Below are 14,788 nucleotides of genomic sequence, written 5' to 3' on the forward strand. Positions count from 1 at the left end.
AATTACAAAGAAAGCACGGCAGCGCGTCTACTTCCTTATAAATCTGCAGAGAGACAGCAAGACTTCTAAAGCTTTGACAAACCTCCTAAGATGTGTAGTGGAGAGTATATTGACTGGCTGCATCATGGCTTGGTATAGAAGCACCAATGCCCTTGAACAGGAAATCCTACAAACAGTAGTGCATATGGCCCAGCTCATCACTGGAAAGCCCTCTCTACAACTGAGCACACCTTTCTAGAGCAATGTTGCAGGAAAGCATCATCCATCATCAAGGGCCCCATTCATCCAGGTCTCTTCCCACTGCTGCCATCAGGATGAAGGTACAGGAGCCTCAAGACTCACACCACCAGGTTCAGGAACAGTTATTATCTCTCAACCAGAGGGTATAAGTTCAATCACCCCATCACTGAGCACCTTCCAGAACCTACTGACTCACTTTCAAGGACTCTTCATCCCATGTTCTCTTGAATCTACAGGATTGACTGCCTTAAGAAGGTAACATCTATCATCAAAGACACCCCCCACCGCCATCCAGGCCATGCTATGTCCTTGCACGACCATCGGGCAAGAGGTGCAGAGGCTTCCAGTTCCTCATCAACAGGTTCAAGAACATCCACTTCCTTTCAGCCATTCTACTCTTGAACTGACCAGCACAACCTCAACCACCACAGCTTAGCAACAATCACTTTGCACTAACATGGATTTTGATATTTTTCTGTTTTAACTTTGTTTCTTATAAAAGCTAGGCATAATTAATGTTTCTGCTTTGTGAATGCTGCTTGTATGATTATATGTGCCTGTGGTCTAAGTTATTTCATTGCACCTGTGCGTAACTGTACTTGTGCATATGACAATAAACTCAGCTTTGAATTTACGTGTATTCTAAATGTTGGCCGTCACTCTGCCTGAGTGACTTTCTTTCTGAGAAAATGTTAATTTTTTTTGTGTTTCACAGCATTAGGTACACGCATTTGGTAAAACAAAGAGCACAAGAATGTAGAATCCACAACAAAAGTTCGGCACCACACACATCAGGAGATACAAAAGCAGCTGTACAGTTTTCATTATCTAACCACTTCCTCTTTTCTTTTCTCACACCCAGCAGAACTAAAAGATAAATGACATTTACCAAGATCAAGCAATATTTACAGATACAACAAAGATGCAGGAGGAGGGCACAGAAGTTGAAGGTTACAAAAACAAAACCCAAGACAGGCCTCAGATATTCTTCATCATGAACTGCTCGAACACAGGAGATTCTGCAGTTGCTGGAAATCCAGAACAATGCACACAAAATGCTGGAGGAACTCAGCAGATCAGGCTAAAGCAGACAGGGTTTCAATCCAAGGCCCTTAATTGGGACTCACAAAGGGACTTGGCCCACAATGCTGACTGTTTATTCACCTCAATAGATGCTGCATGAAATACGTAATAGGGCTTTACTACCAAATACAACAACTTGTCTTCAGGTTTCCTCGAGATGCGCGATGGACTTCTATAAGGCTTAAATAGAACAAGATAAATACCTAATAATTACATGGGGAAGATGCCCAGAGTTTCCCCTCACTAATCAAAAACCTAGCAACCTCTGCTTTAATGATGTAGCCTTACGTGGCAATGAATACCACAGACTCACCACTCTCTGGCTAAAGGAAGTCCTCCTCACCTCTGTTCTAAAGGGACGTCTGTATTCTGAGTCTGTGGTTTTGTTCCTAGACTCCCCCACTATAGGAATCATCTTCTCTACATCCACTCTGTCTATGCCTTTCAATATTTGATATGTTTTATTGAACCCCTGCCTCATTCTTCTACAAAATGCTGAAGGAACTCAGCAAGTCAGGCAGCATCCATGGAGGGAAACAAACAGCTGACATTTCAGGCCAAGACTCAACATTAGGATTCACTGAGGTTAACCTGCTGTCAAAGGATTCAAATAATTCAAATTGCATTTATTAACAAAGCGTGTATAAATTATACAACCTTGTCTTGTCCGCTTACAGGGTGCCACAAAGCAAGAAACCCAAAAGAAGCCAATTAAAAAAAGACCGACACAGAGAAAGAGAGAAAACCCAAATCGCATACACAATAAAAGCAAGCAGCAGCATTCCAAACCAAATTGAGTCCGTGGATCCGGATCCCCAGAGCAGTCAGAGTAGGCCTGAAAGCCTCGATCTCAGTTAATCAAATAGCAGGGCAAATCACCATGAAGCTTGCAGACATGAATCGCGTGGCAGCAGGAACAGATTCACAACTTCAACTGGTATTTGTTAAAAGTTAAAGTCTGTCCCGAGCCTTATGGGCTCATCAGGCCGGTGCTTATGCTGGTTTCCGTAGCGTGAAGTGACTGAGAGTACGAGACTAGCCCCCCCCCCTCCCCCCCACCGGATAGGACACCAGTCTATCGCGAGGTTAACCCCCAGCATTTTGCCGATACCCATTTTCAGCTGGGTTGTCTGGAGCAATGTGTGGTTAAATGCCTTGTTCAAGGACACAACACGCTGCCTCGGCTAGGGCTCGAACTCACAACCTTCAGATCGCTAGTCCAACGCCTTAACCACTTGGCCACACGCCTGGTATTTGCCACTACCTAAGAATATTGCGATTACAGGATGGAAAGTTTGTTTTCACAGAGGAATTAAATAGTCTAATAATCCCTACTAAAGATTATTGTGATCTTATGGTGTGCGTCAGGTCAAGACAGAAAAGCCATATGAAAGACTGAATACACAAGTGTGGTAATCCTGTAGTAAGGGTTTCCTTACCATGCTATATCGCTCAGGGTGTGATAATGGATGTTTGATATATAGCCAAACGGTACTGACTGCTGTGTGTCATATAACAGTACAGAATCCTCAGAAACAACAGCAAACACCAGTCGATACGGCAGGTTAAACATGTTCATTTTCTTGGTCGACTCATCTGAACAGGAAAAAGTATTTAGATTGTCATTTTGTTGAGGAAACAGAACACGAATTATTCCAGTGAATAAACAGAAAGGAAAAAAAAACTTATTTGCATAAACAAAAATACATTGGCCATCTCGGAGAATACTAACAATACACCAAAACAAAAATAAGCAAATCCTGATAGAAACTCCAAACAGATTAGGCATGAAAAATCTAGCTAACTTTTCACATCAAAGACCCAGCTCTGATGAAAGGCATAAGAAATGTTAGTTCTCGACTTCATTGCTTGACTGCTTGCAAGGGTGGGCAGCATTGGTCTCTATAAAAGATGTGGCTGGTTTGGAGGAGTCCTGACATTTACCCGTCTAATATCTGGAATGGCCAGATTGGTGTAAGAAAATATTGTGCAGGCCATGGAGTTTTGTGAGCAGTTTTGTTCACCTACTTACAGGAAGGATATAAATAAGACTGAAAGAATACAGAGAAAATTTACAAGGATGTTGCCAGGTCTGGAAGACCTGAGTTATATGGAAACATTGAATAGGTTAGAACTTTATTCCTTGGAACATAGAAGACTGGGAGGAATTTTGACAGAGGTATAAAAAAAAATTATGAGTACAGATAGAGTAACTAGTTCAATAGTTCCATTTAATGTCAGAGAAATGCCTACAATATACATCCTGAAATGCTTTTTCCTCACAGACATCCACAAAACTGAAGGATGCCCCAAAGAACGACAGTTAAAATGTTAAAGCCCTCCCCCCGATGCAGTAGCAGCAGCAAGCAGGCTTTTTCCGCTGAAGTGGGTGGGTCATGGGTCAACTGGAGGTCATGGGTTAAGGGTGAAAGGTAAAATGTTTAAGGGGAACATGAGGGGAAAATTCTTCACTCAAAGTGTTGTGAGAGCATGGAATGAGCTGCCATCGCAAGTGGAGCATGCAAGCTCGATTTTAATGTCTAAAGGAAGCTTCGATCGGTATGTGCATGGTAGGGATATGGAGGGTAATGGTCCTGGTGAAGGTCAATGGAAGTAGGCAGTTTAAATGGCTCAGCATGGACTAGATGGGCCGAAGAACCTGTTTCTCTGCTGTCCTTTTCTATGACTATTATTAGTACAGTAATGAGACTTGATTTAAATGTAGATCTAGTTTTAGAAATGGAGGAGATGGTTCCTCTTGTATTCTTTTCATGCTGTATATTAATGATTTAGATGCTGAAATAGATGGCTTTGTTGCCAAGTTTGGAGATGATATGAAGATTGGTGGAGGGGCAGTTAGTGTTGAGAAAACAGGTAGGATGCAGAAGGACTTAAGGCAGATTAGGAAATGGGAAATAAAGTGGCAAATGAAATACAATGTTGAAAAATGCAGGGTAGTAGAAATAAATGTGTGAACTATTTTCTAAATGGGGAGAAAATCCAAAAATCTGAAATGCAAAGGGACTTGGGAGTCCCTGTGCAGAACACCCTAAAGATTAACTTGCAGGTTGAGTCAGTGTTGAGGAAAGCAAATGCAATGTTAGCATTCACTGTAAGAGGTGTAGAACACAAGAGCAGGGATGTGATGCTGAGGCTTTATAAGGCACTGGTGAGGCCTCACGGTGAGTGTTGTGAACAGTTTTGGACTCCTCACCTTAGAAGAGATGTGCTGGCATTGGAGAGGGTCCAGAGGAGGTTCACAAGGATGATTCCGGGAATGAAAGGGCTATCATAAGAGGAACGTTTGATGCCTTCGAGTCTGTGCTCACTGGAACTTAGAAGAATGAGGGGGAATCTCATCAAAACCTTTCAAATGTTGAAAGGCCTAGACAGAGTAGATGTGGAAAGGATGTTTCCCACAGTGGGAGAGTCTAGTACACGAGGGCATAGCCTCAGGATAGAGGGGTGTCCATTCAAAACAGAGATGCAAAAATTTCTTTAGCCAGAAGGTGGTGCATTTGTGGAGTTTGTTGCCACTTGCAGCTGTGGAGGGCAGATCATTGGGTGTATTTAAGGCTGAGATTGATAGGCTCTTGATTGGACATGGCATAAATGGTTATGGGGAGAAGGCCAGCAAATGGGGTCCAGGAGAAATAAAAGAATCAGCCATGATTGAATGGTGAAACAGACTTGATAGGCCAAATGGCCTAATTCTGCTCCTATGTCTTATAGGACAATCCAAGACAAGGGTATCAGTGTCTGAATTAAGTAGTCAGCCTCTTAATACACAGATGGGATAAAAATTCCTTTCTCAGAAGCCAATGAGATTTTGGAAATCTTCCTCACAGGGTGTTGAAAGTTGAGCCTTCTAACATTTAAAGGCAGAGGCAAAAATATTCTTGATAAGCAAAATTATTGTGGCTGCAGATGAATGAATGAAATAGAAATGCATTGCAGTTATAATCGTTATTGTATAAATACAATTACATTCGTACCACATTACCCACCTTGTCTGTTAAAACTCAGTGCTTGAGCAAACTCACCTCCAGTTTTAGCCTGCTTTAGCTCAAAGAATATCGGGCAACATCGAACAGCTAGAGTAGCCTTAGCTGGGCAAGGCAGGTGAGCAATGGGCCTTCAAAGAAGACAGAAACAGTTACAAAATGGTCTGGCAAAATTTCAGGCCAAGGTTCAACACTGTAAGAATTGAAAAAGCTCCTACCGTTTCAAATTTTTCCTGGAAAAGACATAAGTTGTGTTGGTAACGTTTTCTCCAGCTTCAACGCAGCCAGCTGAAAGAGAAAGTGCAAAACTGTTGAGCAAGATCTTACAAAGGAAAGCAAAACAAAATGCAAACTCAGAACAGAAAACGCTGGAAAATTCTGGAAGAGAGATCACCTTTTCATACACATTTATTCATTTGAATCATGGGCATTATCCCTTCTTTTCTGTGTATTTTTATAGATAAAGATGAGCTTGATTTGTCATATCTACACCAAAACATACAGCAAGAAGCACCTTTTGCGTCAAATCAAATCAGTGGAGATTGTGCCGGGGGGCAGTCTGCAAGCGCTGTCATGCTTCTGACACCAACACAGTGTATCCACAAGCCTCCAACTCTAACCTGTACAACTTTGGAACGTGTAAGGAAACTGCAGCACCCAGAGGAGACCGACACGGTTAGGGGAGAACATACAAACTCCGCACAGAACCAAACCCCTGATCTTACAGTTGCTGTGCTAATAGAGTTATGCTAACTGCTATGTCCCATCTGGTACTTATCACAGTCTCATTTTGCAGTTAGCTGAATTCTAAGTGTGAATAAAAGGGTAAAATCGTGCCCCAATTTGATCTGCTCCAAAGCCATTTGATCGAATGGAAAAATTATTTGAAATAACCAAGTGGATTAGAGATAAAGCCTGAAACAAGCGGTAACACCCAGCAACCCTAGCCTGATTATAGGACAATTTACAATGACTAATTAACATACTAAATGGTACATCTTTGGACTGTGGGAGGAAACCCACTCGCTCACTGGAAGGACATACAAAATTCTTAGATAAACTCCAAAGCCCTGAACTCTAATAGTGTTGTACTAACTGCTACACCACCATGACGTCGCATTTCCTAAACCTCCTCTTAACTTTCACCTACTCCATTTTACCCAATTGTATCTTTTTTAATTTCTCGGCTGATTCATCTTTAAACTACATCTTATCTTCTGTGAATTTGACCAGAGTACGTCCTTAATCCTCCTGTGAACTAGGAGCTGTGGAAAATACAAGAGACCATAAGACATAGGAGCAGAATTAGGACCTCTGACCCTTCGAGTCTGCCCCACCATTCCATCAATGGTTGATTTATTAGCCCTCTCAAACCCATTCTCCTGCTTTCTCCCCATAACTTTTGACACTCTTATTAAGGACAACAGCACAAATCCTCGAGCAGTCCAATTAGTGGCTTTGCATGACCCTCTTTGGGGGTCTAAGCAGGTACTACATCTTGCCCAAGGACAGAAGGAGTGCCATACACCTCCTTTGGGAGAGACGTATCTCCACCCTGCCACTCAAATTAAACTAAGCCCTTCTGCCTGCACCGTCACATAGTGAAAAGCTTCTGTTTGCAGGCCATCCAGACAGATCATATCATACTTAATTAATTACATCAAAGCAGTAAAAAAATAAACAGAATATAGTGCAGAAGACAGAGAAAGAGAAATGCAGGTAAACAGCAAAGGGCAAGGGAAATGAATTAGATTCAGAGATTGACAGTTCATCACTAGCAGGTGAAAGGCCCGTTCAAGGGTCTGATAACAAAAGCTGTCCTCAAGTCTGGTGGAATGTGCTTTCATGGTTTTACCTGACAGGGGATGGAGAACAAAGAGTGACAGGGGTCTCTGGGAGAATGGGGGCTCAGTGACATTCAGGTGACAGAACTGCTTCCTGTGGGTGGGGGGGGGGGGGGGCAGCAGATGACAAGCAGACCACCTGGAAGGTCCAAAAAGCACCTCCCTGCCCAAGCTGGACTGTCTGGAACGGACAAGGCAAAAATTGGGTCCTGCTACAGCACTTGAGATCTGCCACTGCAACAAGAGGGAGATGACACAACTTCTTTTATCTGCTCAGCGCCTGAGGGCAGCCTGTACATAGATCTAGATTTAGAACACTAGAACACAGAAACAGGCCCTTTGGCCCATCTAGTCTGCTCCAAAGTATCATTCTGCCTACTTGCATCGAGCCACACCTGGACCATAGCCCTCCACACCTCTCCCATCCATGTACCTATCCAACCTTCTCTTAGATGTTGAAATCCACCACTTCCTCTGACAGCTCAATCCACACTCTCCCCGCCCTCTGAGTGAACAAGTTCCCCCTCACGTTCCCCTTTCACCCTTAACCCATGACTTCTATTTGGCTGGTGCAGCCTCTCAGCACACTGTGTTAGTGAACAAAATGGTCTATACTTCAGTGGATGTACACAAAATCATGAACAACTCTCTCTAAATCTTCAACCACTATTTATTTCAAATCTAGTATCACGATTCCAACAGTTCACAATATGATTTTGGAGTAGATTGAAAGGTCAGCACAATATCATGGGCCAAAGGGCCTAAAACTGTGCTGTGCTGTTCTATATTCGATGCAAAGCTTTGCTGGTACCTTTTGAACCCATGCCCATTATATACCATGCACATTTATAAAGATATATTTAAAGAACGGTTTCAAATTACAAGGCTTACTTTGTTGCATGTGACGTTTTCGTCTGTCCTTAGGGGGAAGTGCTGCCACCTGCTGACGGCTCAGGGCGCTGGAAGCTGCGCAGCTGGTCACGTGGCAGCTGTGATGCAAGGAGCCTGTCACGTGACCAACAGCAGCGTGGAGCAGAGTCTGGGCAGGGAAGGCAGGCCAAGAGCTTCCGGGAAGCCCGGATCAGGCTTCTCCCTTCCCAAAGCCTGCACCTACGCCTCAAGCGACGCCCAGTTATGTGTGTGTACGCTTTGCAGGCACCGGCCAAAGCGACTACTTAAAGAATAAAGATGAATTTTATTTGCCACGTGCATATCAAAACATACGGTGAAATGCATCATTTCTGACAAAGACCAACACAGTTCAAGGTTGTGCTGGGGGCAGCCCGCAAGTGTCACCATGCTTCTGGCACCAGTGTGGCACCCCAGAACTTACCTCTTTTTGGTACTTTCCTTAGAGATACAGCACAGCACCAGGTCGTTCAGGCCCAAGGCCCTGTGCCGCCCAATTACACCCATGTGACCAATTAACCACTAACTCAGCGTCTTTGGAAAATGGGAGGAAACCAGAGCACCCAGAGGAAACCCATACGGCCACACAAACTCCTTAGACAGCAGTAGGAATCAAACCTGCTTCACTAGCACTGTCAGAGCATTATGCCGATCGGTATACTGCCGTGCTATCCCAGACTTGGTCTTGACCCGCAGAGGTCTTTGGGACTTTAGAGACATTTGGACAGGTATGCGATTGTGAGAAAAATTAAAGGATGTGTGCATTATTGTGCCACAGGGAACTAGTTTAGATGGCCACTTGATTATTAATTGGCTTGGCACAATTTTGTGGGCTGAAGGGCCTGTTCCTGTGCTGTACTGTTCTATGCTCCAGTCCCACCACCGCCCGTAAGGAGCATGTACGTCCTCGCTGCGGCCGCGTGGGTTTCCTCTGGGTGCTCTGGCTTCCTCCCACAATCCAAAGATGCATGGTTACGGGTAGTAGGCTGCGGGTATGCTATGTTGGGAGGTGGAAGCATGACGACACTTGTGGGCTGCCCCCAGCTCAACCTCGGTCTGTGTTGGACACTGACGCAAACGAAGCAATCGGTGTCCAAGATGCGAGGATACGCGGCCCCGCAATAACTGAAATGCTCCGGTGCGCACAGCCTTTGTTGCTGCGCAGCTGGGATTTTCTGTTATATAATGTTTTATTAAAGTGCTGCAGCTTTCAGGCCGTGTCAGAATTTCCTGTTCAGAGCCGATGGTTGGTCTGTGCAGCTGAGGGTACATTGAACATATTTTCAATGTATGTTTCAATGTACGTGTGACAAATAAAGCTGGTTCCTCTGCAATGCCACACCAAAGGCCACTATGCTGTGTGATCTTACACACATCTCTCAGCAGTGAAAGCCCTCAAGCCTACAAAGCAAGGCAGAGAAAGAACACCTTCATTTACCGAAGACTGTCAGATATGCAGTCCACTACACAGCAGGAACAGAAGCCTGACCTGACCTAATTCTCACATCTTATCGATGCAAAATACCTAGACTACTGAGATCAGCAGCTTCAGCAGTGAGCAGGGAGGGATTAACAGCAGGTCTTTCCCAGCCTGTATTGCTCAATACCACGTCAACTGCTGCCATTGTAGAAACTTCTGCAAGACTAGGAGCAGAATTAGGCCTTTTGGCCCATCGAGTCTTCATGGTTGCTCCAAATCTCCATCTCAGCCCCAATCACTTACCTTCTCACCATATCCTTTCATATCCTGACCAATCAAGAACCTCTGCCTTAAATATACATAAAGACTTGGCACCACAGCAGCTTGTGGGAACAAATTCCACAAATTCACCACACTCTGGCTAAAGAAATTCCTCCTCATCTCCGTTCTAAAAGGACACCCCCCTGTTCCAAGTCTGTGTCCTCTGGTCTTAGACTCCCCCACTATAGGAAACATCTTCCCCACATCCACTCTATTGAGGCCTTTCACCATTTGATAGGTTTCAATGAGGTCACCCCTCATTCTTCTGAATTCCAGTGAATACAGGTATAGAACTATCATATGCTCTTCATTTGACAAGCCATTCAACCCTAGAATCATTCACATGAACCTCCTCTGAACCCTCACCAGTTTCAAGCTCATCTTTCTAAGATAAAAGATGACGAATCCGAGGTGGTTGTCGCAGTAGACAGTAAAGCCATATCAACTATTGTTAGTTTTACATCCCTGCATGGTTACTCCTAACAGGTCCATGCCAACCATGGTGTCCACCAAGCTAGTCTCATTTGGCCCCTATTCCACTAAATCCCCCCCTATCCATTGCACATATCCAAATGTCTTTCAACTATTGTTCCTCTGGCAACTTGTTCCTTCTGCATCTAACAAGTACTCCTTGGGTCCCTTGTGGATCATTCCTCTCTTACCCTAAACTATAAACCCTAGTGCTTGCTTTCTATTCACTTGGGGAATAAAACAAAACTGTACATTCACCTTATCTATGCCCCTCCTGATTTTATACACAACTGAGAGCTTGCACTCTCTGTCCCAGACATTTCAAGGAATAAAGTGCTAACCTGCTCAATCTGTCCCTACAACTCAGTCTCTTGCATCCTGGCAGTACCCTCATAAATCTTATCTATTACTTGTAGCTTATAGAAGGAGCTTGCTGCTACAGTATAAACATGTAATCATAAGACATAGGAGCAGAATTAAGCCATTCAGTCCATCGAGTCTGATCTGCTGTTCCATCATGGCTGATTTATTTTCCCTTTCAACATTGTTCTCCTAACCTCTTCCCGTAACCTTTGACACCTTTACAAATCAAGAACCTATCAACCCCCATTTTAAATATTCCCAATGACTTGGCCGCCACAGCCGGCTGTGGCCATGAATTCCACAGATCACCCCCATCTGCTGCAGAAATCCCTCTTCATCTCTGTTCTAAGGGAAAGTTCTTCGATTCTAAGGCTAGGACCCCTGGTCCTAGCCTTCTCCACTTAAGGAAACATCTGCGCCACATCCATTCTATCTAGGCCTTTCAATATTCTATAGGTTTCCATGAGATACCCCCAGCCTCCATCATTCTTCTAAACTTCAGCACACCTAGGCCTAGAGCCTCCTAACACTCCTCATGTTAACCCTTTCATTTCCAGAATAATTCTCATGAATCTCCTTTGGATCCTCTCCAATGTCAGCACAATTTCTCTTAAATCTGGGGCCCAAAACTGCCCACAGTAATCCAAAGTAAAGTCAACACTTACCTGGAGTGAGAAGCAGGGAGCCATCTGGTGTGAAGGTGAGTCGGCGGAAGAATGACTTCATACCGTCATCGTGGAATATTCGATAGCTCTTGGTCTGATATTAGTTCAAAACAAAACAGGAAATATACCTCAATTCTCAGAATGACCAACCCTGAAGTAATTTTCCTTAAAAAGAAAGGCAATCTCTTACACTAAATTGTTAGGTTTCACAGAAAATATTATACATAAAACAAGCAGGTCAATGAGAAGACAGATAAGATATCTAGAGATGGCAGATGCTGGAAATCTGCAAAAGAAAATAGAAAATGTCTCCTGCAAGGGACATTCTGCAGCTCAGGCAGCATCTGCAGGAAGAGAACCTGTTAATGTTTTAACATCTGAGACCCTGTGCTCAGTTCTAGTTGCCTCATTATAGTAAGGGTGTGGAAGCTTTAGACGGTGCAGAGGAAATTTGCCAGGCTGCTGCCTGGATTACAAAGCATGTTTTATGAGGAACAATTGAGCTCTTAAGATTGAAGGAGAATGAGAGGTGACTTGATATGAGCGTATATGATAAAAGGGATACACAGAGTAGACAGCCAATGTGGAAATGCTAATACGAGAGAGCACACACTACCAGAGACAAGGTAAAGGAGCCTGAAGGTACAAACTCAACATCTTAGTAACAGCTTCTTCCCCTCTACCGTCAGATTTCAGAAAGAACAATGAACCCATGAACACTACCTCATATATGTTTGCTTTTGTAATTTACAGTGTATATTTTACGTATTATACTGTACTGCTGCCACAAAACAACAAATTGCATGGCATATGTCAGTGATAATAAATCCGACTCTCGGCCTTCAATATCTCCATTGTCTGTATTGGGTATGAACTAGGGATCAGAAATTTTTAATTCAGAATTTTATTTTATATACTTTTATTTTTAAATTTAGAGATGGAGTTCTTCCAGCCCTTCAGGCCATACCACTCATCGACAACCCTGATTTAGTGCGAACCCAATCACGGGGCAATTTACAATGCCTAATTAACCTGCCCGGAATGTCTTTAGACCGTGGAAGGAAGCTGGAGTACACAGGGAAAACCCACACATTCCTTGGGGAGGACGTACAACTCCTTACAGAGAGCACCAGAATTGAACTCCAAATGCCCCGAGCTGTAATAGCCTTGCACTAACTGCTACGTAACAGGACTTAAGCTACGTGTAAACCTAGTTTTTGCCATTTCTTGTCAGTGAGTTCAAGATGTAGTCAAGGCTCTGCAGGGTGGATCATTAGAATCATTTGCTCAATCTGTCTGTTTAAATAAAATTGTAATTGTTTTATTACTACCACATAATGATAATTATAAACTTGATTCTGATTCTTTCAGGTGGTCCTACTGAGTGCAGTTAGCAGTCTAATTATGTGGTTCCATCTGTATTGGGATAAACAGTAGACAGTGTGTTGTCTCCAAACACTTCTAGATCATTAAATGGAAATAAAGGTCTTGGTCTTCGGTTCTATTTTTAAAGAAATTTTATTGTATTCTGAGTTTGAGCCCCTTAATCCTTGCCTACTGGGTAGCATGTGTGCTTAGCCCACTATTCTACTTTCTCTGTACACGCTCATGACTGGGCTATGAGCCTCCTGGAGGATACCCCTCTCAGTACTTTTTCAGCAACTCCTGTAAAGTTCCCTTTGTACGTACTGGGCAACACCATGAGGTCCACCCTCTAGAAGGCCGGGTTTACGGGTGACACAACAGCATCACGGTTCATGCATTGCGTCACAGAGCCAGCTTTCACAAATTGGGGTTCAATTACGCAGCCCTGTCCGTAAAGAATTTGTACGTTCACCTTGTGATCGTGTGGGTTTCCTCTGGGTGCTCCGGTTTCCTCCCACATTTCAGAGACGTACAGATTAAGGTTCGTGAGTTATGTGCTTATCATATTGGCACCGGAAGTGTGGCATTTGACGGATTAACTATGTTTCAGCGTCCATGTGACAAATAAAGCTAATCTTTCCCTATCCACCGAGACTGTCACTCTTTGCAGGAAGACAATGCACTCCATAGATCCACCTGGAGGAAATCTGTTCAAAAGGGAGCTGTGCTACATGAGAACACCCTCTGCTGTGCCACACAGAATAAGCGACAGCTATGAAAGGAGAGACTGAAAAACCAAAAGACCCAACCACCACTCCGCACCAGAATATGAGGATCCCTGAAGACCTACCAATAGACAACCTCTGAAGAGAACTTCATACTCAACTCGAGAGATCGCACCACTATTTGCAATGCAGGAAACACCATCAATTTGCAGTTCATACATGAAGGTCACACACAACAACGGAGCAACATTTTAGTAGTCTAAATGCCTTTGTTCTGAGAGTTAAACATTCGTCAGGAAATCAGGGATAACTCAGCCACTCGTCACAAAGTATTGCACAGATCATCAAGGGCCAAATCAGAAGGCCAAAACAACAGGTATAAAATGCTGATAGAGCTCAACAGGTCAGGCAGCATCTACGGAAAGGAATAAACAGTCACCCCTTCAATGGGACTGGAAAGGAAGGGGGCTGAAGCTTTGATTGGATGTCTTAACCATGAACACACCTTTAAACAACTATTGGAGTTCCATGACCATTTTATTTAAAGTCATAGTCATCCTATGTCATAGTCAGCACAGCACAGATCCTTCGGCCCATCTAGCCCATACCACACCATCATTCTGCCTAGTCCCATTGACCTGCATCCAGACCACTACCCTCCGTGCCCCTCCCATCTAAATTTCTCTTAAATATTGAAATCAAACCCCGCATTCACCACCAGCTCGTTCCACACTCTCACCACCCTCCATATGAAGCTCCCCCGCCATGTTCCCGTTAAACATTCCAACTTTCATCCTTAACCCAGGACCTCTTGCTCTAGTCTCATCTAATCTCAGTGGAAAAAGCCTGCTTGCATTTACCTTATCTATACCCCTCAATAATTCTGTATACCTCTATCAAACCTCCTCATTTATAGCAATTAGTGTGTCCATTAAATCAAAATGTTTATTAAAGACTAATTTTCTGCCACAAGGGGTCTCCACAGACATGACTTGAGAGCCGAGACTACTGGTAAAAAGTAGCCTGTGAAAGACTTAAACCTCCCCAGGTCTGCATTATATGTTGTTCATAATCACTAATGGTGAATCTGCGGAACACATTGAGTATATTTAAAGTGGAGCATGATAAATTCTTGATCAGTTGGTGTCAAATGTTATTGGGAGAAAGCAGGAGAATGAGGTTAAGAGGGATAATAAATCAGCCATGATGGAATGGTGGAGCAGATTGATGGGCTGAATGGCCTAATTCTGCTTCTATGTTTCATGGTCTAAAATGCTGGCGTTACTCAGCAAGTCTGGTAACATCTATGGAAAAGAATAAACAGTTAAGACCTGAGGAATGTTGGCTCAAAACGCAACTGTTTCTTCCGTTCCATAGA

At 43.5% G+C, this 14,788-nt stretch overlaps 1 protein-coding gene across 1 annotated transcript in view; it reads right to left on the minus strand.

Moving 5' to 3' along the window:
* The window catches only part of chaf1b (chromatin assembly factor 1, subunit B), a 63,071-nt gene that overhangs the window by 17,215 nt on the left and 31,068 nt on the right, over window positions 1–14,788 (minus strand). Inside the window, exons 8-11 of the mRNA XM_059966227.1 lie at window positions 11,321–11,414; window positions 5,546–5,615; window positions 5,367–5,458; window positions 2,763–2,919 (exon numbers count right to left, since the gene is read on the minus strand). Of these exons, the coding sequence (XP_059822210.1) occupies window positions 2,763–2,919; window positions 5,367–5,458; window positions 5,546–5,615; window positions 11,321–11,414 (413 nt within the window). The remainder of the gene's footprint in view (window positions 1–2,762; window positions 2,920–5,366; window positions 5,459–5,545; window positions 5,616–11,320; window positions 11,415–14,788) is intronic.

The sequence above is a fragment of the Hypanus sabinus genome, chromosome 4 (assembly GCF_030144855.1).
Source record: "Hypanus sabinus isolate sHypSab1 chromosome 4, sHypSab1.hap1, whole genome shotgun sequence".
Classification (NCBI taxonomy): domain Eukaryota; kingdom Metazoa; phylum Chordata; class Chondrichthyes; order Myliobatiformes; family Dasyatidae; genus Hypanus; species Hypanus sabinus.